Genomic DNA, 24410 nt, shown 5'->3' with positions numbered 1-24410 from the left:
TGGTATCAGAAGGAGGCCCTGCAGGTCATATAATGTGTGCAGAGTTCCAGGGATGCCCCATCCCCCTTACTGACCACTTTGCAAGCTTGAGAGGTCTGTAAAAGCAAACTGTGGCTTTATGTTCTATTGATACTGAATTTGTTAACCTGCTATTGATTTTCTGTGTTACACAATCTAACTTAAAGCAACAGAGATAATTCCCTGTAGTTAATGTAATATTTTAATGCAGCAATGAACTCTGACGGCGAGCAGGCTGCACGATATACTGCATATAACAGGGTAAGGATGCCCTCTGCTGGACATTCCTGGAAATGGAACACTAAAACTCCCAAATCTTTTGAAAAACCACAAACTTGCTTTTAGGCATACTGTAAATCTTAATAAGAAACAGGCAGCATTCAGAAAACTATTTTCTTTTCTTTGTGTTTTAAAAGATTTAGTTTATGAAATGTATTATAACATGATTATTTAACAAATGCTTTACAGTAAGAATTATGATATAACTGGAGGACCAAGCAGCCACGTGGCAAAAAAAGAAAAACAAAAAAAAAACAAAAAAAACAAAACAATACACAAAAGTTGAAATTGAATGAATCTAATGACTAGTGGTTTACAATGTCTGCAGCTCTACAGAACAGTATTTGCCCCTGAAAAGACAGCGTATAATTAGGTTCTGGCAAATGGTTGGCATGCATGATGAGTTGATAAACAGACCGAACTAGGACACAACTTTCAGTACACAGCTCATAGTTTTCCATCTTCAGTCATCAGTCATTTTCATATTAAGAAACAAATAGGATTTTTGGGGAATTTCAGCTGTATAAGTAACTGTTATTATCTATCTGTAGCAAGTAGCTTCATGAAATAAAAAGATGCTTCCTAATGCAAACATGTTGCAGAGCTGCTGTCTGTATATAGTAGAATTGTTGAAAGTCAAGTGAGACTTCTTAAAATCCATGTTATTCCAACCCATTACAAATAAAATAAGAAGTAAAAATGAAGCAACAAATGGCATACAAAGCTGCAAATGGAACTGCTTTGGCCTTGGTTAAAAAAAAAAAAAAAAAAAAAGTTTAGTTTTATGTAATCGTTTTGTATAGTAATAAAAACAGTGTCTAGGAAACATTTCATTTAAAAACAGAAACTGGTACAACTTACTGCTGTGGCACTGGACTTACCTTTAATCCTGATGTTTAGGCTGTCATTTTACAGCCCTGGGAACCATACCAGAGCCAATAAGCTGGTATTTAGTAGCAAAGTCATTAATTGTCTTCCTGCTATGCTATGCAACTTTTTTTTTTCCTTTTGAGTTGGGCTAATATTAGAGCTGAGTTTAGATTAAGAAGAAATATCAAGGCAGAAATTAAATTAAATTCACTTGTGTAAATTACATAAGATAGCAAATGAAACTTATACCTGTGCGAAAGTGCGAAAATGTGGAATAGACTCCCTCCACAGGTGGTTCTGGCCAGCTCAGTAGATTGCTTTAAGAAAGGTTTGAATTCTTTCCTAAATGTACATAATATAACTGGGTACTAACATTTATAGGTAAAGTTGATCCAGGGAAAATCCAATTGCCTCTCTGGGATCAGGAACAAATTTTTTTCCCCTGCTGTAGCAAATTGGATCCTGCTTCTCTGGGGGTTTTTTCGCCTTCCTCTGGATCAACTGTAGGTATATGGGATTGTATGATATTTTTTATTTTATTTATTTATTTTTTTTTTTTATGGTTGAACTAGATGGACTTTTTTCAACTTAACTGTGTAACTATGAAAGAACTTGGATATCACAACAAGCATCAAACATTCTAACTTGTAAACCGGTGGTTCTCAACTCCTGTCCTCAGGACCCACTAACAGGCCAGATTTTAAGTATTACCTTGGGAAGATGCAGACTAGAATACTGCAATCACTGAGCAGCAAATTATATAATCTGTGATGTATTTCAGTTATCTTGCAAACCTGGCCTGTTAGTGGGTCCTGAGGACAGGAGTTGAGAACCCCTGATCTAAACCAACACAGTGTGCTAAAAAGTAACTACTGTCATAAGCTGAAACACACCTTTCATCCATAAGGGGTTAATGTGTGCCTGTGGGAGAGATGGGGTTTGAAGAAATTCCATTGCAATTGTCACAGAAGATTTTATATATCATGTATTATTGGAAAAGAACACTTGGAAGGGAAATCATAGGGGTCCAAAGGATTGCCTACACCACAAGCAACTGTAGCGAGAATGGCAAATTCTTAGATGCTTTTATCTATTGCAGCAGGCAGACCTTGAACAACTACTATATAGCATTTATGATGAGAGCAGTTTTGGGATTTTGAAGATATGACTGCTCTTCAAACAATTTCTAAATCATTTCTTTCTTTCTTTTTTCTTTTCCTTTCTTTATTATTTAATTCATTATTTTTTGTGTGGTCTGCCTAACCAAACGTTGTTTCTATTTCTGAACCAGATATGCAATATGGACCACAAATAAATAGATAGGATGTTCCTTTTTGTGGTCATGTGAGAAAATACATATTTTATACATAAAACAATGTGGACCCTAGCTTTAAATACATTACAGCTTATTGTCTTCAAGGTAATAACGTATTTTCTAACAGATAAGTGTCTGCAACAAAGGCCAAGTTTTATTTTAGATAAACACAACATCTGAACTACATATTCACAGCTGCATGCAATATGACTATATGTGCTTATATTAGTTAATATTTTTTTATATGCCCCATTGATACAATGGAATTATATATCTGGTGACCTAACCACAAAGAAAATGTAAATGTAGAATGTCTGCTTTACATGTTTCACACAGAAAGGCATTCAAATAGGCTTGAATTATACATAAAGGAAACAGATTCCTGCAGTTAGCTTAATGCAGGTTCAAAGAATAAAGCTATAACCTAACTGGTTGCTATGGGCAACATTATTACTTCTTTTTTTTTTTTTTTTTTTTATAAGTTTGTTCTAACTTGGATGAATGGCAAAAAAGTATTACAACATATTACAACTTAGGAAAAATAATTCATACTTCAAATTAGGAATTATTTTTGATTATTGCAATTAATACAAGGTAGTCAAAGACAATTAACAAGTAAAACTAAAATATGATTTGGTAAAAAAAAAGTTCCGTCAATCTTTAAAACTGCAAACTAATAAGAAAGGGAAGCTTCATTAATCACCTTATTCATCGAGCAGAAAAAACTTTAACAGGGAGAGATGTGCAAAGAGTCAAAATATTACAGCAGTGTTAAAGTATAAATTAGAGGCAGCCTCTGTCTGGCCACAGAGCTCTGAACCCAGTAACAAATTCCATCTGTTAAATGATAAGCTCACCTACATAACTCACTAATTTTGAGGCACTCCTTAATAGCACTTCAAACAATATGCTGATGGGAAGCACAAACGTCAGAGAATAGTAAGTACCTAATGAAATCATGTGGGCATAAAGTAGCACCTTCCAGATTAGGTACTTGATATAATTAATACTCAGCTATTGCAACTACCTTAATTATGATGGATGTGATAGGCATTATTTATAAAGCCACATAGAAGGATCTTAAACATGAATTTCTCTTTGAAGAATGCAAATATTTGTATTACCTAATGTGGACAAAGGTAGGGGAAAATATCCATTTATGTCAGAACTGCATTGCAAATACAACCCTGATAAAAGAGGAAAAGGGAGAGATGAGAAGGGAGGAGAGGTGAAAGTGGACGGGAGGACAGGGCAAAGAAGTCTTAATCTACATATAAGCAAAGACTTCACATTTTACACATAATATAGATCACATTATAAATAACGTGGATAACCACAACAGACCCAAGAAATATCATAAACTGTCCAAAATTAAGCTGCTGAAAATGAACATCAAAACCAGTAATTTCACTGAGACAGTTGGAAAAATAATTATACTTTAAGAACACGTGCACTTTGCTACATTTCTCATCCAAACTCCCCCTTCTGAGTAGCCCAGTGTATTAGAACACTTACCTAACCCCAAATTCTGACACTGTGGACAACCATCAAACATGCACACTATAGTGACTTCAAGAAAAGATATGCAGCACTTGGGTTACAGCATCTGTGCAATCACTATGACATACTAACAATTTATACAGTTTATACAAACTAAAGTTCCACTGTCAAAAATTGAGAGCAGGCAGCCCTTTTTATCTGCAATAAAATACACCTACCAGCATTCTCTGGCATATACATGGAGCTGCGCATGCACAGCTCAGCTTACATTACCGGCGCAGTCCCTGTGTGCTGGCATGACTAACTCCTGAGCATGTGCACCCCACTTCGGCCAATGAAGAGGCCTGAAAACTGTCACCAGTGAGGGATGGGGACCGTTGACAGAAACGTAAGTTTAGCTCTCCTGTAACTACAACCCAGCTAAAAAATGCAGTTAAATGAAGATAGGACACAAGTGCTCCTTAGGGCCTAGCGACATCAGTGATTCTTCTGTGCTACGTAAAGGAGATCTAAAGTCACAGCAAATTCTTTTTTTTTTTTTGCACTACAATGGACAGTCCAAAAAAAGCATACTTGAAAAAATTGCCTTTTATGTTGTGAGTGTTGCCTATCTTTTAGTTATGTCTTTCAACAACTTTCTGAATTTCCCTCCATGTTTTGCAGCTCCTTCCCAGTTGTTTCACACGGTACACTCATGATTTTCTAGAACTACATTTCCTACAGTACATTTCTGTGAGCCAACAATGAGGATGCCGCTCTTTGGGTGTTTCCTGTAAACTCTGAGTGGCATATTAACAAGGCATGATTTATATGTTTGACTGCATTTAAGGAAGTGCTGTGGGATCTTTTAGAAAGTAAATTTACAAACTACACTATCATTCTGTTTAATAGACATACGCTAGAACGAATGGACTTTCAATTTGAAAATGAATACATTATTTTGGATTTTAACTTTAAATACACCTAAATAACCAGGAACCACCCGGAAACTCTCACCACTGCAACTTACCATGCTTTGTATTAAACTGACCAAAGCTGGCCATACACTGATTAAAATGTGGTCAGTATCTGCTGGACTGGACACATTTTATTCAGTGTATGGCCATCTTTTTTTAAACACAAAGAATTTTGATCAGTGTGTGGGCTTCCCTACTCGACAGAAGTCAATTGTTTAAAGTGAAATTGCAGCTAGAGACCTGACTAGCCTCAACCATCAATACTGGGCACGTTAACCCCCCTCCTGCCCAGGCCAATTTTCAGCTTTCAGCACTCTCACACTTTGAATGACAATTGTGCAGTCACACAACACTGTACCCATTTGAAATGTTTATCATTTTTTCCCCACACAAATAGAACCTTCTTCTGGTGGTATTTAATCAGTGCTTTTTCATTACTTATTTTTTGCAAAACAATTGAAAAAAAAGACAGAACATTTGGGGGGAAAAAAACATAACTTCTTAATTTCTGTTATAAAATTTTGCAAATAAATAATCTTTCTTCATAAATTTAGCCCAAAATGTATTCTGCTACATTTCATTGGTAAAACTAGCACAAATCAGTGTTTATTATTTAGTCTGTAGGAAAGTTAGGTATAGAGTTCACAAACTATGGTATATCTATCTGAAAATCGATCAATCCTGATGTAATGACGGCCCATCTCATTTCTTAAAGGGGTTGTAAACCCTTCTGTTTTTCACCTTAATGCATCCTATGCATTAAAGTGAAAAAACTTCTGACACTGACCAGCCCCCCGTTTTACTCACCTGAGGCCGTTCGTTCCCCCAGCGGAGACACGCTCTTCCCCTCTGCCCCGTTGTCTCAGCTCTTGATTGGATAGGTTGATATCAGCGCAGCCATTGGCTCCCGCTGCTGTCAATCAAATCCAATGATGTGGGCGTCGGGGGCGGGGCAGAGTCTTGCATTCTGTGTGAATGTACACAGAAGCAGCACTCGGGAGTGCGGGAGAGCCTTCTCCAACATGGGCACTCAATGCGGGGAGGAGCTAACAGCGCCGCCGGGGGGACCCCAGAAGTCGAGGATTGATGTCACACTGTGCAAAAGGAACTGTACAGTGGAGGTAAGTATGACATGTTTGTTATTTAAAAAATATATATATATATATATTTTACAACCCCTTCAACCAGTTGCCGACCGCCGCACGCCGATGTACGTCGGCACAATGTGAGTTGCACCAACACTACACTTCCAGTAGAACATGCAGGCACACTTTTCACCCCCCCCATCACCCCCCTGTCACAGTGACACCAATAGCTTTTTTTTTTTTTCTGATTATTGCATTGGTGTCAGTTTGTGACAGTTATAAGTGGTAGGGCAGTTAGGGTTAGCCCCATTTAGGTCTAGGGTACCCCCCTAATAAAGTTTTAACCCCGTGATCACCCCCCATCACCAGCATCACTAAGCAATCATTTTTTTGATCGCTGTATTAGTGTCACAGGTGACGCTAGTTAGGGAGTGTAAGTATATAGGTTCGCCGTCAGCGTTTTATAGCATCAGGGACCCCTATATACTACCTAATAAAGGTTTTAACCCCCTGATTGCCCCCTAGTTAACCCTTTCACCAGTGATCACCGTATAACTGTTACGGGTGACGCTGGTTAGTTAGTTTGTTTATTAGTTTCAGGGCACCCACCGTTTATTACCTAATAAAGGTTTAACCCCCTAATTGCCTGGCGGTGATAGAAGTTAAGTTTTTAGGGTCAGATAGGGTCTGCATCGCCCCAGGCAGCGTCAGGTTAGTTCCAGTACCGCTAACACCCACACACGCAGCATACACCTCCCTTAGTGATATAGTATCTGAATGGATCAATATCTGATCTGATCACATCTATACTAGCGTCCCCAGCAGTTTAGGGTTCCCAAAAATGCAGTGTTAGGGGGATCAGCCCAGATACCTGCTAGCACCTGTGTTTTGCCCCTCGGCCCAGCCCTGCCCAGCCCACCCAAGTGCAGTATCGATCGATCACTGTCACTTACAAAACACTAAACATATAACTGCAGCGTTCGCAGAGTCAGGCCTGATCGCTAACAGTTTTTTGGTACCGTTTTGAATCAGTCGCTAACAGTCAGGAACTTTTTTACCTGTGAGTCTCACTAGTGTACCACTAAATTTAGAGCCCAAAATGGCAAATCGAAGGTACACTAGTGAAGAGGCCTACATGTTTCTGAGCATAAGAGGAAGTCACTCATCTGTCAGATTCAGGCTCTGAATACGAACCTGCAGACAGCAGCGGCTCCATGACAGATAGCTCTGACGACGGAGTTGTGGTCCCTGCCAAGGTCAAGGCCTACCAGACCCCGAACTTCTTCTGCTGTTGAGGTGCAAGAATCGCAGGTCCCTCGTATGGAGCAAAGCAGTACTAGTGCCGCTATTCCTTCTGGTGAACTGGCAAGAACCAGCGGCCTAGTATACCCTGGTCATACATCCAGCACTGCAGTAACACTTGGTGACGTGGCGAGTCCCATAAGTGCAGTTCAAGCTGGCGAGGTGGCAAGCACAAGTAGTGTCCCGCTGCCACCAAGAAGACGAACACAGGCCCGTCGTGCCCATAGTGCCCTTCTTGCTGCATTCGCCAATCTGAATTGGAAACCCACCACTTCTGCAGCACCCGTACTTCCCCCATTCACTGGCCAACCCGGCATTCAGGTGGAAACAGTTGATTTTACGTCACTGGATTTTTATTTGCTGTTTTTCACCGAAGATCTCTATAGATCTATTGTGGACCAAAGCAATTTGTACGCTGGTCAACACATCGCCACTATTCCCCAGTCCTCCCTTGCCAGAGATTGGAAATCAATTACAGTTTCCAGATTTAAGATCTTTCTGGGCCTTTTCCTCCTCATGGACATAACCAAAAAGAGTGAGTTGTGGCCATATTGGTCCACTGGCCCAATTCACCATATGCCCGTGTTCTCTGCTTCCATGGCCAGGGCACGATACGAGCAGATTTTGCGGTTCATGCACTTCAACAACAATGAACTCTGTCGTCCTCGTGGAAACCCTGGATACGATTGGCTCTACAAAATTTGGCCCCCTCGTAAACCACTTCAACCAACGTTTTGCAGACTTGCTTACTCCCCATCAAGTTGTCTGCGTTAATAAGTCCCTGATTAAGTTTTCTGGCCACTTGTCATTCAAACAGTACCTTCCCAGCAAGCGTGCCAGATACGGGGTCAAGATGTATAAGCTCTGTGACAGGGCCACAGGCTATACATGTAGTTTTATGGTTTACGAGGGAAAAGATAGTCACGTATAGCCGACAAACTGCCCTGGCAAGATTGTGTGGGACTTGGTGTCACCCTTATTCGGAAAGGGATACCACTTATATGTGGACAATTATTACACGAGCGTGCCACTTTTTAGTCACCTTTTTGATCATCAGATTGGAGCATGTGGCACCGTGCGACCTAATCACCGGGGCTTTCTCCAGCGGCTTGTAGATTCCCGTCTTAGGCTGGGGGAGAGAGCCTGCTTGCAGTGTAATAATTTGCTCGCTATGAAGTGGAGGGATAATAAGAATGTTTTCGTTCTTACCTCCCTTCATGCAGACACGACGGTCCAAATTACAACGGCGACTGGTGTTGTGGAGAAACCCCTCTGTGTCCACGAATATAACCTCAATATGGGAGGGGTGGACCTCAATGACCAGTTGTTGGCGCTGTACCTAGTTGCCCGTAAGGCCAGATGCTGGTATAAAAAAGTGTCTGTATACTTATTTCAATTGGCTTTGCTGAACGCTCATGTTCTATACAGAGCTTCAGGACGGCGTGGATCCTTCCTTAAATTCCAGGAAGAGATCGTCAGAGCCCTTCTGTTTCCAGACGGTGCTCCACCTCACCTTCCCAATCCAAATGCAGTAAGCCAGCTGCATGAGAGGCATTTTCCTTATGTCCTCGCACGTACCCCTACCCAACGAGCCCCCCAAAGAAAATGACGTGTCTGCAGAAAGCGCGGATATAGGCGTGACACCCACTATTATTGTCCCTCCTGTCCTGACAATCCTGGTCTTTGCATTGGTGAATGTTTTGAACGCTACCATACACTAGTTGAGTATTAGCGTAGGGTACAGCACTGTACAGACTAGGACACACTTTCACAGGGTCTCCCAAGATGCCATCGCATTTTGAGAGACCCGAACCTGGTACCAGTTACAAAAGTTAAAGCTATTAAAAAAAAGTGTAAAACAAAAAAAAAAAGTAAAAAAAAAAAAAAAAAAAAAAAAGCAAATCTAAAGTGGTAACCTGTAAAGGCTTTTAAAAATGTATGTAGTTTGTCGCCACTGCACGTTTGTGTGCAATTTTAAAGCATGTCGTGTTTGATATCCATGTACTCGGCCTAAGATCATCTTTTTTATTTCATCAAACATTTGGGCAATATAGTGTGTTTTAGTGCATTCAAATTAAAAAAAGTGTGTTTTTTCCCAAACAAATGCGTTTGAAAAATCGCTGCGCAAATAGTGTGTGAAAAAAAAAAAAAATGAAACACCCACCATTTTAATCTGTAGGGCCTTTGCTTTAAAAAAAATATATAATGTTCGGGGATTCAAAGTAATTTTCTTGCAAAAAAAAAAAAAAAAAATTTTCATGTAAACAAAAAGTGTCAGAAAGGGTTTTGTCTTCAAGTGGTTAGAAGAGTGGGTGATGTGTGACATAAGCTTCTAAATGTTGTGCATAAAATGCCAGGACAGTTCAAACCTCCCCCAAATGACCCCATTTTGGAAAGTAGACACCCTAAGCTATTTCCCGAGAGGCATGTTGAGTCCATGGAATATTTTAGATTGTGACACAAGTTGCGGGAAAAAGACAATTTTTTTTTTTTTTTTGCACAAAGTTGTCACTAAATGATATATTGCTCAAACATGCCATGGGGATATGTGAAATTACACCCCAAAATACATTATGTTGCTTCTCCTGAGTACGGGGATACCACATGTGTGAGACTTTTTGGGAGCCCAGCCGCATATGGAACCCCGAAAACCAAGCACCACCTTCAGGCTTTCTAAGGGCGTAAATTTTTGATTTCACTCCTCACTGCCTATCACAGTTTCCGAGGCCATGGAATGCCCAGGTGGCACAACCCCCCCCCCCCCAATGACCCCATTTTGGAAAGTAGACACCCAAAGCTATTTGCTGAGAGGTATAGTGAGTATTTTGCAGACCTCACTTTTTGTCACAAAGTTTTGAAAATTGAAGGAAAAAAAAAAAATTCTTGTCTTTCTTCATTTTCAAAAACAAATAAGAGCTGCAAAATACTCACCATGCATCTCAGCAAATAGCTTGGGGTGTCCACTTTCCAAAATGGGGTCATTTGGGGGGGGTTGTGCCACCTGGGCATTCCATGGCCTCTGAAACTGTGATAGGCAGTGAAGAGTGAAATAAAAAATTTACGCCCTTAGAAAGCCTGAAGGCGGTGATTGGTTTTCGGGGCCCGTATGCATCTAGGCTCCCAAAAAGCCCCATATATGTGGTATCCCCGTACTCAGGAGAAGCAGCAGAATGTATTTTGGGGTGTAATTCCACATATGCCCATGGCATGTTTGAGCAATATATCATTTAGTGACAACTTTGTGCAAAAAAAAAAAAAAAAGTTTGTAATTTTCCTGCAACTTGTGTCAAAATATAAAATATTCCATGGACTTAACATGCCTTTCAGCAAATAGCTTGGGGTGTCTACTTTCCAAAATGGGGTCATTTGGGAGGGGTTTGTGCCATCTTGGCATTTTATGGCCTTCAAAACTGTGATAGGTAGTGAGGAGTGAAATCAAAAATTTACACCCTTAGAAATCCTGAAGGTGGTGCTTGGTTTTCGGGGCCCCGTAGGCGGCTAGGCTCCCAAAAAGTCCCACACATGTGGTATCCCCGTACTCAGGAGAAGCAGCTAAATGTATTTTGGGGCACAATTTCACATATAACCATGGCATATGTGAGCAATATATCATTTAGTGACAACTTTTAGTAATTTTTTTTTTTTTTTTATCATTATTCAATCACTTGGGACAAAAAAAAATTATATTTTATGGGCTCAACATGCCTCTCAGCAATTTCCTTGGGGTGTCTACTTTCCAAAATGGGGTCATTTGGGGGGGGGGTTGTACTGCCATTTTAGCACCTCAAGAAATTAGATAGGCAGTCAAACTAAAAGCTGCGTAAATTCCGGAAAATGTACCCTAGTTTGTAGACGCTATAACTTTTGCGCAAACCAATAATATACGCTTATTGACATTTTTTACCAAAGACATGTGGCCAAATACATTTTGGCCTAAACGTATGACTAAAATTGAGTTTATTGGATTTTTTTTATAACAAAAAGTAGAAAATATTTTTTTTCAAAATGTTTGGTCTTTTTTCGTTTATAGCGCAAAAAATAAAAACCGCAGAGGTGATCAAATACCATCAAAAGAAAGCTCTATTTGTGGGAAGAAAAGGACACAAATTTCGTTTGGGTACAGCATTGTATGACTGCGCAATTAGCAGTTAAAGCGACGCAGTGCCAAATTGTAAAAAGTGCTCTGGTCAGGAAGGGGGTAAATCCTTCCGGGGCTGAAGTGGTTAAAACATGAAAATGTCAGGACAGTGCAAATACTGTATCCCCAAAGGACCCCTTTTTGAAAAGTAGGCAGTCCACGGTATTTAGTAAGAGTCATGGCACAATTTTTTTAAGTTGTAATTTTTTTTGTCGCAATTTGTTGAAAAAAGAAGAAATTAAGGGGAAAAAAAGATGTTTGGTGTGTAGATGATCAGGGACACTGACTGGAGACAGTAGGTAAAAAAAAAAAAAAAAAAAAAGAAAAAAAATAAATATGTAAAGATGTTTTTTTCTTTTAATATTTTTTATTTCTTCTTTTCTTTTTTTTTTACATAGTGTTACCATAGTAACACTTTTACTACTCTGGGGAGGTGATCAGGAGATATATATATATATATATATATATATATAAACACAGTATCTCACAAAAGTGAGTACACCCCTCACATTTTTGTAAATATTTTATTATATCTTTTCATGTGACAACACTGAAGAAATGACACTTTGCTACAGTGTAAAGTAGTGAGTGTACAGCTTGTATAACAGTGTAAATTTACTGTCCACTCAAAATAACTCAACACACAGCCATTAATGTCTAAACTGCTGGCAACAAAAGTGAGTACACCCCTAAGTGAAAATGTCCAAATTGGGCCCAATTAGGCATTTTCTCTCCCCGGTGTCATGTGACTCGTAGTGTTACAAGGTCTCAGGTGTGAATGGGGAGCAGGTGTGTTAAATTTGGTGTTATCGCTCTCACTCTCTCATACTGGTCACTGGAAGTTCAACATGGCACCTCATGGCAAAGAACTCTCTGAGGATCTGAAAAAAAGAATTGTTGCTGCAGCACGGTGGCCAAAACCATACAGCGGTTTAACAGGACAGGTCCCACTCAGAACAGGCCTCGCCATGGTCCACCAAAAGAGGTTGAGTGCACATGCTTAGCGTCATATCCAGAGGCTGTCTTTTGGAAATAGACGTATGAGTGCTGCCAGCATTGCAGCAGAGGTTGGGGGGGTCAGCCTGTCAGTGCTCAGACCATAAGCCGCACACAGAATAAAATTGGTCTGCATGGTTGTCATCCCAGAAGGAAGCCTCTTCTAAAGATGATGCACAAGAAAGCCTGCAAATAGTTTGCTGAAGACAAACAGACTAAGGACATGGATTACTGGAACCATGTCCTGTGGTCTGATGAGACCACAATAAACTTATTTGGTTCAGATGGTGTCAAGCATGTGTGGCAGCAACCAGTTGAGGAGTACAAAGACAAGTGTGTCTTGCCTACAGTCAAGCATGGTTGTGGGAGTGTCATGGTCTGGGGCTGCATGAGTGCTGCCGGCACTGGGGAGCTACAGTTCATTGAGGGAACCATGAATGCCAACATGTACTGTGACATACTGAAGCAGAGCATGAGCAAAATCCTCATCCTGTCCTACAGTTATCCCTTCTACTTGTATCAATGGAGATACTGGGATCCAAGGTCCTACCACATCTATGCCTAACACCTCTGTGGATATGGTGCCACCTAGTCTATCAGTTTCCTTCGGCTCTAACTCTCTTCTTGTGACACCTCCTGCTATTGCTCATTCTTCCAACTCCACTGCGGTATCTTTTTTAGTACCCGACCACCCTCGGAAAAGACCTCTAAAAAGAAAACACGAAGGAGAGGTTGCCGAGGTATAGGAGGTAGACCCAAGCCCGGATCCCAGAAAAAAGAGAGTACTATAAAAATCTTTAATCTCTCCACTCATCTTTTAACCAATGAAGAGATGTCCCTACTTAGTCGAGGCCTTAATTTTGCACCTTCTGCCCAGCCTAACCCTTTTCTCCTTTTCAAGGATTTAAATAAATTGGTACGTCGTCTTACTCTTAAAAGATTTTATAACATTCAATCTGTGAAACATGATCATAATCATCCTCAGGCTATTATTCATGTTGCCTCCTCTAGTGACAATACTCTAACCCATAGTGATTTAGGCTGCCTTGCTCTCTTAGAAGAATTATATGCTCATAATACAGAATCTAGTAGCCAGCATAAAATTTCTTCTTTTCCTTTTGAAGGTTCTGAGACTGACCAAATTCTTTATATCCAGTATCGTATGACCTCTCCACCTATTAATAATACGAACTTTAGACCGACATCTGTGTTCTACCTTACTCAGTCTAAAGGCTCCTGCATTGATGCTTTTTATCGCATTGTATATGCAGAAATGCAGGATATGTGTAATTCAACCAAAACTAGAAACAAGACCTGTCACAATCTTTCACATTCTGAAAAGAAAGCTTTAGACGCCCTAACCAATAACTTCGACCTAGTCACAAAACGTGCTGACAAGGGAGGAGGTATAGTGGTTCAAAATAGAGTTGACTATGTCAATGAAGCCATTAGACTCCTTTCAGATACTAATATTTATGTAAAATTAAAAACTGATCCATTGCCTCGCTTTGTCTTGGAGACCACTTCTCTTATTAAAAGTGCACTCAGTGACCATATTATTACCCAACAAGAAGCCTCTTTTTTGGTTAAGGCAGTCCATTTTACCCCATACTTTTACCACCTGCCTAAAGGTACATTAGAGTTTGGTCGACCCTCCTGGACGGCCTATTGTGGCGGCCATGGAAAGTATTACTAGTGGCTTTTCACAATATGTCGACCAGTTTCTCCAGCCACTTGCTCAATCTCTCCAGTCATACATTAGAGACGGTACTCACCTGCTGAAATTACTCTCCTCCTACTCTTGGGAGCCCAGTTATCTCTGGGTCTCCTTAGATGTCCAATCTCTATAAACCTCCATACCACACGATGTGGGAATGGGTGCTATACAATCCTTCCTGTGCCAAGACCCCATGCTGAATCCCAGACAAGCCTCCTTTATTGTTGAGGCTACCTCTTTTTGTCTTACCCATAAATATTTTTTATTTGATAATGACTTTTTCTTACAGGTAAATGGGACAGCTATGGGGGGAAATTTTGCGCCCTCATATGCTAACCTTACCATGGGTCAATGGGAATCCTTGCACATTTGGAAAAATAACCCGTTCTCTTCCCACATCGTGTTCTATGGGTGATTTATAGATGATGAGATCATCATCTGGGATGGTGATGCTTCCCTAATCCCGGAGTTTGTCACTCATTGTAATAATAACTGTATGGGTTTACAGTTTACTTCTGGCATGGATAAAGAAAGGTTAGCCTTCCTTGACTTAGAATTGTTTTTTGTTGGTAAGGAAATCCATGCCGAGAATTTCACTAAACCTACGTCAGGAAACTCATTCCTTCATTACAAAAGTTGCCATCATCCCCAATGGCTAAATAACATACCCAAGAGACATTTTGCAGACTTAAAAAGAACTGTACTAGGAATAGTAATTATGACAATCAAGGTAAGACTTTGAAAGAAAAATTCCTTGATAAAGGGTTCCCAGCTGATCTTGTGGAAACAGCATATCTCCAATATAAAAATACATCTCCTTCTGTCCATGGTGATAAAAATGATAAAAATAAAAAGATAAATAATAAAAATAATGAAGATAAAAAAGATTTGCGTTTTATTACCCAATTCCATTTTCGCCATAGACAAATGGAGACATTGGTCTCTGTTGCTTCAGGATGAGCACCTTCTTCCTGTTCTACCCCACAAAGCAAAGTTTGCATATAGAAAAGCACCAAGCATCAAAAGTAAGGTGGCACCAAGCAAACTAAAGAAAAAACCTCTCCCTTTGGGTCACTCCATTCCTACGTTTTTAGCTATATCTGGCATGTATCAATGCCGCAAACCTCTATGTAAAACTTGTCGCTTCATGAGGCATGGTCAGGATTTTTGTGTGAAAGGCAAGATATACCCCATAAAGGGTTTTCCCACGTGTTCCTCTGACCATGTGCTGTATTGCCTGACATGTCCCTGCAGGCTTTTTTATGTGGGGCGAACTATTCAGCCACTTCATAAGCGTTTTGGCGAACATCGCTGTTTCATCACTGATGGTTTGGACGTCCATAGTGTCCCTAGGCATTTCCGCAATCACCATGGAAAATCTACAGATGGCCTCAGGGTCTGGGTTATTGAGGCAATGCCTGGAGACCTTCCCCCAGCTGAGCGTTTCAGAAGACTCTGCCATAGAGAAATGTTTTGGATTTTCTCTTTAAATGTATTGGCCCCTGGGGGGGTTGAACGAGAATTTTTAAATCAGTGCTATTCTCTAGCTCCTCCTTCTACCCCCGCCCATTTAGCAATAGAATGGTCTTTTTGCCAGTGTAGGCTTTTTGTGAGACATTTACATTTGTCCCAAACATATATGCGTGTCATGGGGACACATGTATGTGTGTGCGTTAGAGATCGTGTGCACGTGGTTTGCATGTTCCTTGTTGGGATGCACACTAATGTGCATACACTCACACACATTCTTAAATAGTTTTTATAATATTTTTATAATATCTGAGATTGTCCTTTTTTCCCCATTATGAATGGTCGCTATTATTACTATCTGTTGCGTGTTTTTTGTTTTTCATGTTTTTTGCAGATGGGATATGCATTCTCTACCCTTCCTCTCCTATTTTTTAAAAAAAAGTTGACATTTATTTTTAATTCTTAATACTAATATTTTTATTTTTAGTTTCAGTTTTTTTTTAATTATTATTATTTTTATCAGTATACCCATTATTATATATCTTTCAGAGAATGTTTCTCATTATTATTATATCAATTATAACTTCCTGTCTTCCTTGTTTGTGTTTGTTCATGTCCCCTGCCCAAGATAGTATAAGTTTACCTGTGTGTACACTTGCAGTCATTAGGTTGAAAAAGGAACTTACTAATGTTCCGAAACACGTCCCTTACTGATGACTATATCCTGTTTATGCTGGCTCCTGTCTCTCACTGCAGACATCACTTCCGGGATCTCCGTCCATCATGAACTCGGTGTGTGTACCCATTTATCAGTTTACCGGTAGCTCTATGTTTTTGGCACAGCACAGGACACAATTGTGAGAGTCTTTACATGCCGGCGACCCATCCGCCTGCAGGACCATTTGCATTATCAATGACTACACGCTTTTTAATTCGCCAGATTTTGTAAGTGTTTGGGGAAATAAACAGCTACTAATTCAGCACTTAGAGGCACCTCTCTCATCTGTCTTATTAGAGCATGAGCCCCTCCCTTCAGAGACTGGGCCGCAGAGCAGTATTCTAACATGATAACGACCCCAAACACACCTCCAAGACGACCACTGCCTTGCTACAGAAGCTGAGGGTAAATGTGATGGACTGGCCAAGCATGTCTCCAGACCTAAACCCTATTGAGCATCTGTGGGGTATCCTCAAGCAGAAGGTGGAGTAGCACAATGTCTCTAACATCCAGCAGCTCTGTGATGTCGTCATGGAGGAGTGGAAGAGGACTCCAGTGGCAACCTGTGAAGCTCTGGTGAACTCCATGCCCAAGAGGGTAAAGGCAGTGCAGGGAAACAATGGTGGCCACACAAAATATTGACATTTGGGCCCAATTTGGACATTTTCACTTGGGGGGGGATCACTTTTGTTGCCAGCGGTTTAGACATTAATGGCTGTGTGTTGAGTTATGTTGAGGGGACAGCAAATTTACACTGTTATACAAGCTGTGCACTCACTACTTTACATTGTAGCAACGTGCCATCTCTTCAGTGTTGTCACATGAAAAGATATAATAAAATATTTACAAAAATGTGAGGGGTGTACTCACTTTTGTGAGATACTGTATATATATACTATGGTTGCTTATAGTTATAAGAAACCATTTTTACTGAATGAAAACTACTCATTCAGTGTTTATGATTAGCTGTGATTGGCCAGTTAAGCACATGGTACAGATAGGCTGTGGCTGGCCCTGGCATGTAACAAAGCCTTTCATCATTGTGTACAACTGTCATGTGACCTGCTGTGATTAGCCACAGTGGTCAAATGGTACTGGCCAATACAGATCGTTCCAGAGCGTTGGCCCGTGGGGAACGTACGAGGCGTGATCCTGGGAGGATGTCATATGGCGTCCTCCCAGAACAGGCACCTCTAAATATGGACTGCAATATTTAATAAAGAAGGTGAATTCAAAACTCACATTGAGGTTACAGTGTATATGCACATTTGGGTCTAGTGAGCCTCACTATCAACCGTCCATGATGTGTCTGTGATCTGCGTCTCGCAGCATTGGGCGAGATGGCGTCACCGGCACGCCCTCGGGTTGGATCTTGCTTGAATGCTACAGTATCCTGCTGGCCAGGACGTCAATTTACATCTGGATATGGGAGACGTGGTTCACAGACACAGCATGGACGGTTGCTAGTGTGGCTCACTGGACCCAAATGTGCCTATACACAGTAACCTCAATGTAAGTTTTTAATGCACTTCCTTTATTAAATATTGCAGTCCATACTCAGAGGTGCCTGTGTCTTTCTCTCTCTCTCTCTCGTCATTGAACAATAGGCTGAGTGGGAAGATGTTAAACCATTCCCTCCACCCATGCTAATCAACCTGTTTAAGAAAGATTCATATACTTACCTATTTTCAGGGTGATCTGGTCTGGTCACTTGACCTCCCCCCAGTGTCAGCCAGTGGCACCTGCTGGAGATAGGACAGAGTGCTCTGACAATGGCTAGAAAAGCCTGCAGTGGTGACATCACCCAAAGGCTTCAATGACCCATCCATTGTCAGCACTCCCCCCCTCTCCCCCTGGAGCTGAAATGGCTAACACAGGGGATCCATATTACATGACCAGACCGAAGTAGCCTGAAAATATATACGTGGTTCATACACAGGTTAGTTACCATAGGTGTTAGGAGGAGGGAGGGGACAGATTTAAGGCTAGTTAGGTGTAAGCTGGAATTTTCATTAACCACTTGCCGCCGCCCATTGTCAAATGACGGCAGGGCGGTGTGGCTCTCGTTCTGGGTGGACGTCATATGACGGCCCTCCACAACGACCGCTCTCGCGCACCCGGAGGAGCGAGCATTGTGGCGATCGGTGGTGTGTCAGTCTGACACACCGCTACACCGATCTCGGTAAAGAGCCTCTGATGGAGGCTCTTTAGCATGTGATCAGCCATGTCCAATCACGGCTGATCACGCTGTAAACAGGAAGAGTCGTTGATTGGCTTTTCCTCACTCGCTTCTAACAGACACGAGTAGAGGAGAGTCGATCGGCTGTTCTCCTGACAGGGGGATCTGTGCTGATTGCTCATCAGCGCAGCCCCCCGTCGTATGCCCACCTAGGACCACCAGGATACCACCAGGACCACCAGGGATTGCCACCACACTGGACCACCAGGTATGCCTCCCTAGACCACCAGGGAAATGCCAATCAGTGCCCAGGCCGCTGTCAATCAGTGCCCATCCCCAATGCCTATCACTGTGATCTATCAGTGCCACGTGTCAGTGCCCAGCAGTGCCCATCAGTGCCACCTATCAGTGCCACCGATAAGTACCCATCAGTGCAGCCTTTCAGTGCCCAGTGTCACCTATCAGTGCCCATCAGTGCCACCCATGAGTGCCCATCAGTGCCGCCTATCAATGCTGCCTACCAGTGCCCATCAGTGCTGCCTATCAGTGCCCGTCAGTGCCGCCTTATCAGTGCCCATCAGTGAAGGAGAAAACATACTTATTTACAAAATTTTATAACAGAAACAAAAGAATAACTTTTTTTTTTTCAAAATTTTAGGTCTTTTTTTATTTGTTTAGCAAAGAATAAAAAATGCAGAGGCGATCAAATACCACCAAAAGAAAGCTCTATTTGTGGGAACAAATTGATAAAAATTCTGTTTGGGTACAGTGTAGCAAGACCGTGCAATTGTCATTTAAACCACAACAGCACTGAAAGCTGAAAATTGACTCGGGCAGGAAGGGGGTATAAGTGCCTGGTATAGAAGTACTTAATCAACGTCCATCGAAGAGACATGTTGGAGAATATTCCATTGATCAGCAGTTGCATCCACTGATCAGTGTATTCTGACAGCAGTGGGTGCCACTGTTCGAATATACTGTTCCAGCAAGGGAGAATTATCCATGCACCTTACTGGCTGAATGAAAAAAGTAACCGTGTATGGTCAGTTTAAGACATTATGTACACAGGTCACAAAATCAAAGCAAGCAAAAGGCAACAGTGAGAATGCATGATTTCAGATGTGTTAAGGAAAACTAATCACTTTTAAGATGTGCTTTTGATTCTTCTAACATTCTTGGTTTTGAGTTTGATGTATTTGGTCACCAGATGTTACTGAGAAATAAAGTATGTTTGATTTTACAAGGTCACTGTAGTAGAAGCAAGTCAAACAGATTGTACATACATGATCTGCACAGGCAATGTTTTACAATGTGTTCCCATTGACACCAATGCAAGAAAAATAAATGAGAAGGAACATGACTGATAGGTCAAGTTGCATCTTAAAAAATAAAAAGCCACATAATGCAAGCCAATACTAAGCGGAGTGTGTAGCAAGTTTTCTTCCAAGTAGCAAAAAATCTGAGAAGAAAAAACGGACATTCTGGACTTAAATTGTAAAGAATAAAAAAACAATTCTGAAACCAAGCAACAGAAGTGTACAGTTTTTTTTACTTGAGGTGCTCCTCATCATACAAACAGAATTCTAAAGACAGGCCAGTTACAAAGAGAGCTTTAGTTATACACATATCCAAGACATAAATGGGGGAATTACTAAGCAATTTACATTTTTGTGTTTTAATGGTGCAGGATACTGGTGTGAGTGGCGTGCACCACATTAGCAAAGCAGTCTATCTGCACCACCCCTGGCAGTTATCATTTCAGAGTGAAATGGAAACCAGTGTGGGTTCCATGTCTAATTAACAAAATGATTGTGACAGTTTTCAAAACAGAAAACCGCTACAGATCCCCTCCAGACTAGACCTGGTGTACAAAATGTGAACTGTCAGTGTTTCTCACCGTAGATGTTACTTATCAACAGGGAACCTGAGCCTGGGACAATGCACACAGCCGCCTTGGTGATATTAAGTTTAAATCAGAAGCCCCTTCTATCATGCCAGTTATCGCCAGCACACTATGGATCCTCAAAGTAATATCTAAACATTTAATAAAGCAAGCACATCACAGCGGTAAAAGTGCAAAGTATCAGGGCCACACTGGACCCCTTCATCGGGCATGTGATCATTACACGTCCGGTGAAGGGGTCCTGCATGGCTCTGAAACATTGCACTTTTGCTGCTGTGATGTGATTGCTTTAATAAAAGGTTTGGACTTAATTTTGAAAACCCATGGTCTGCTGGGGATATATGCTTTAACTTGTATTGACACTGGTTTCCAGCTGGTAGTTGTCATTTATTTCAGGTCATCACCAATCAGAGTCACCCCTCATGTCAGAGGCTCCGTATACATGAATCTCTCCATCACAGAGCCCTCCAATCACACAGCCCCCTCTTCAAATCAGAACCAAACCTTTTGGCTCCAGCATCGCAGCAGATGACAGTAGTTGGAGGAGGTCTGGAAGATGCAGACTTATGTCTCCTCCTGAATGTTGGGAGCAGCTCGGCATGCCAAACCATGGCAAATCATGATGCTGATCCAGAGTAAACTGAGTCCCATGCTTGCAGCACCCTGGGGGAACCCAGATGGCGCTCTGTCTGAGAAACACTGGTCTGGTAAATGCACTGGTAGAAGTGTAACAATTGCACGTTAACCATACTATTACATCTATGTGACATCACCACTAGGTCTGTTGCATCATACAAATGTTTCTACTACAGAGATAACTTTAACTGAAAACAAATACAAACATTACAGATTGTAGTCCCTCATGTAGAAGTACAGATGTTCCTAGCTATGTATCTCACCATAGTTTCCATCTGCCTCCAATCATCTTCTAGATCAGCCATTGCTTTTATCCAGAAATTGCTGCATTTAGTGTATCGCTTTCCTTGAAACCAGAATTGGCGCAACCATTCAAATTCAACCTAATTGGAGATATACAGTTTTAGTGCAATTAACAACCACTGTACAATTTCATACAGTTAAACAATTTTGCACACATTAAATGGACAGGAGTTTTTTTTTTTTTTTAAGTTAACAGTTTGAGTTATAATTGTATGTTTACCTGTAGGTAATTTTTGATGGATTCTCACTCTTCTAATTATATAGTTAGATTAAATTTAAAAAAATGTCCATCGTCAACCAAATTAAAAAATAAATGCATTAATACATTAAAAGCCTGAATTTTTCAGATTACTAAACTTGCAACTGATCCAGAGGATGGTATGCTCTTATTTGTTCCAGCAGGGAACATGTCTTCCTAATCCCCTAAGACCCCATTCACACAGGGGCAACACGACTTGCAGGTCGCCTCAGCGAGGCGACCTGCAAACGAATGCCCGGGCGACTTGCAAAACGACTTCTGCATAGAAGTCTATGCAAGTCGCCCCAAGTCGCCCCCGAAGTCGTACAGGAACCTTTTTCTAAGTCGGAGCGACTTGCGTCGCTCCCCTTAGAACGGCTCCATAGTACAGAACGGGAGGCGACTTGTCAGGCGACTAGGTCGCCTGACAAGTCGTCCCTGTGTGAATGGGGTCTAAAGCAAATTGTATACTCCCTAGATTAACAATATTGGTGTTATTTCTTATAAATATTAAAATCCAGTTATATATTGTGGATTTAAATGAACACTGTATTTTTTTAACAATCCACAGAATTGCCTGGCTTGCCACATTTTTACAGTTATTACTTCAGACAAATAGAGTGCTCACTTATCAGTGATCTTAAAGTGAACAACTTTGCACCAAGTTTACTATACTGACCATTTCTGCATTTACACAAGGTTATGATAACAACCTTAGCCGTCTCTTTTCAAAAGAGGATAAAATCAGTTAATCTTTTATAGCTGGGGTCCTCAATATCACTTACTTTGGTTGCAGTAGTAACAGTTTGCGAATACTATTTGCATTAATCTAGTAACATGTATATTATTTTGTATTGTCTTTAAAGTAGACAATAAAATCCAAGCCAACACTTAAACCTATCTATGTGTACAATTACATTTTCCAGCTCTTTGCTAACATTCAGTGCAGTAAAGTTCCTCTAGCAATCCTTCCCTACTGAGCAAGTGGTTCTATCATGGTTGTTGGTGTCAGACGGCTGTTCTGGGTACTTCAATAACTGCTGATCTACTGGGATTTTCACACACAACCATCTCTAGGGTTTACAGAGAATGGTCAAAAAAAGAGAACAAATACAGTGAGCAGCATTTGTGTGGATGGAAATGCCTTGTTGATGTCAGAGGAGAATGGGCATACCGGTTTGACATGGTAGAAAGGCAACAGTAAATCAAATAACCACTCATTATAACCAAGTTATGCAAAATACCATCTCTGAATTCACAGCACATCAAACCTTGAAGCAGATGGGCTACAGCAGCAGAAGACCACACCAGGTGCCACTCCTGTCAGCTAAGAACAGGAAACTGAGGCTACAATTCGTACCATGACTATCCCTTTATGGCTACAGTGTACCCATCTTCTGATGGCTATTTCCAACAGTTTAATGCCCCATGTCACAAAGCTCAAACCATCTCAAACTGATTTCTCGAACATTACAATGCGTTTACTGTACTCCAATGGCCTCCACAGTCACCAGATCTCAATCCAATAGAGCATCTTTGGGATGTGGTGGAATGGGAGATTTGCCTCATGGATGTGCAGCCGACAAATATGCAGCAACTGCCTGATGCTATCATGTCAATATGGACCAAAATCTCTGAGGAATGTTTCCAACACCTTGTTGAATCTATGCCACACAGAAGTAAGGCAGTTTCGAAGACAAAAGGGCGTCCAACACTGTACTAGCAAGGTGTACCAAGTGGCCAGTGAGTTTATGTGACATTGTTGATGTAGAGTTTGGTGAAGGACATAAACCTCACATTATAGGCTTAAAAAAGTTAGGTATAACTTCACACAACTTACTCCCACCCCTGTCACTAAATGCTTACTAATTTCTGGTGGAGGCATTTAAAATAATACAACGGAAAAAAAAAAAAAAATAATAATTATATTATTTATATATATATATATATATATATATATATATATATATATATATATATATATATATATATATATATATATATTTTGTGTCCAGCCAAATTAGGGTACTCCAAATTCATAAATTCATGGTCTTTTTAGGATTTGGAGTGTTGTGAAGCTCTGTTATTTTGGATCCCTTCATATGCTCATAAATACCCTTGTGTTTCTGGATTTCCATCTAAGAATTCATATATACCAACTGTCACACAATAGTCAGACCTTCCTACCAATGACCCAATGCTAGCAGGACCTAAAGCACAAAAAATATGTTTGGGTACCAGCATTTTAGGCACTTAGAAGTTTCATCTGGGGACAGGTGGTGTGTTTTGAACCAAAACGTAGAGCTTCTAAAGGACTTAATTCTCCTTGCTCTCGTGGGTTGACGAAATGGCAAGGAATAAAAGGAAAGCAAGACTTCACCCTGTATAGTCAAAGCACAGGTTCACTTGTGAAGAACATTAATTGGCAGTCAAGCTGCTACCCCTCTCAGCATTTATTAACACAACCTCTTAATTAAAACAATTAACTTTATATTTATTTGGCAATATCAGAATTCAGTTTTATCTTACCTCATTGTGAATCTCCTCTGCTAGCTTTAAAATGTCCCCTTCCATTGATTTCAACATTTGCTCCCCAGTACTGGGAATCACCACAAGATTCTCAAGAGCAGTTTTACATCTTACGTCTATATAATTTAGTGTACCTTTAGAACACTATGAAAACAAACAAATAAACAAAAAAGTTAAAAAAAAAAAAAAAAAAAACCTGCCTAACCCTATGCAAAGGAAAGCAATCATCAGAATAAAATATATTAAACACACTGAGTA

At 40.7% G+C, this 24410-nt stretch overlaps 1 protein-coding gene across 2 annotated transcripts in view; it reads right to left on the bottom strand.

The window, feature by feature from the left end:
- The window catches only part of FTO (FTO alpha-ketoglutarate dependent dioxygenase), an 802194-nt gene that overhangs the window by 586533 nt on the left and 191251 nt on the right, over positions 1 to 24410 (bottom strand). For both annotated transcript variants that reach the window (XM_073605012.1, XM_073605013.1), the window contains exons 6-7: positions 24153 to 24296; positions 21346 to 21465 (exon numbers count right to left, since the gene is read on the bottom strand). In XM_073605012.1, the coding sequence (XP_073461113.1) occupies positions 21346 to 21465; positions 24153 to 24296 (264 nt within the window). The remainder of the gene's footprint in view (positions 1 to 21345; positions 21466 to 24152; positions 24297 to 24410) is intronic.

This window comes from Aquarana catesbeiana, linkage group LG11 (assembly GCF_042186555.1).
Source record: "Aquarana catesbeiana isolate 2022-GZ linkage group LG11, ASM4218655v1, whole genome shotgun sequence".
Lineage (NCBI taxonomy): Eukaryota > Metazoa > Chordata > Amphibia > Anura > Ranidae > Aquarana > Aquarana catesbeiana.
Note: the sequence above shows the minus strand (reverse complement) of the source record. Positions and strands in the feature narration are given on the sequence as shown.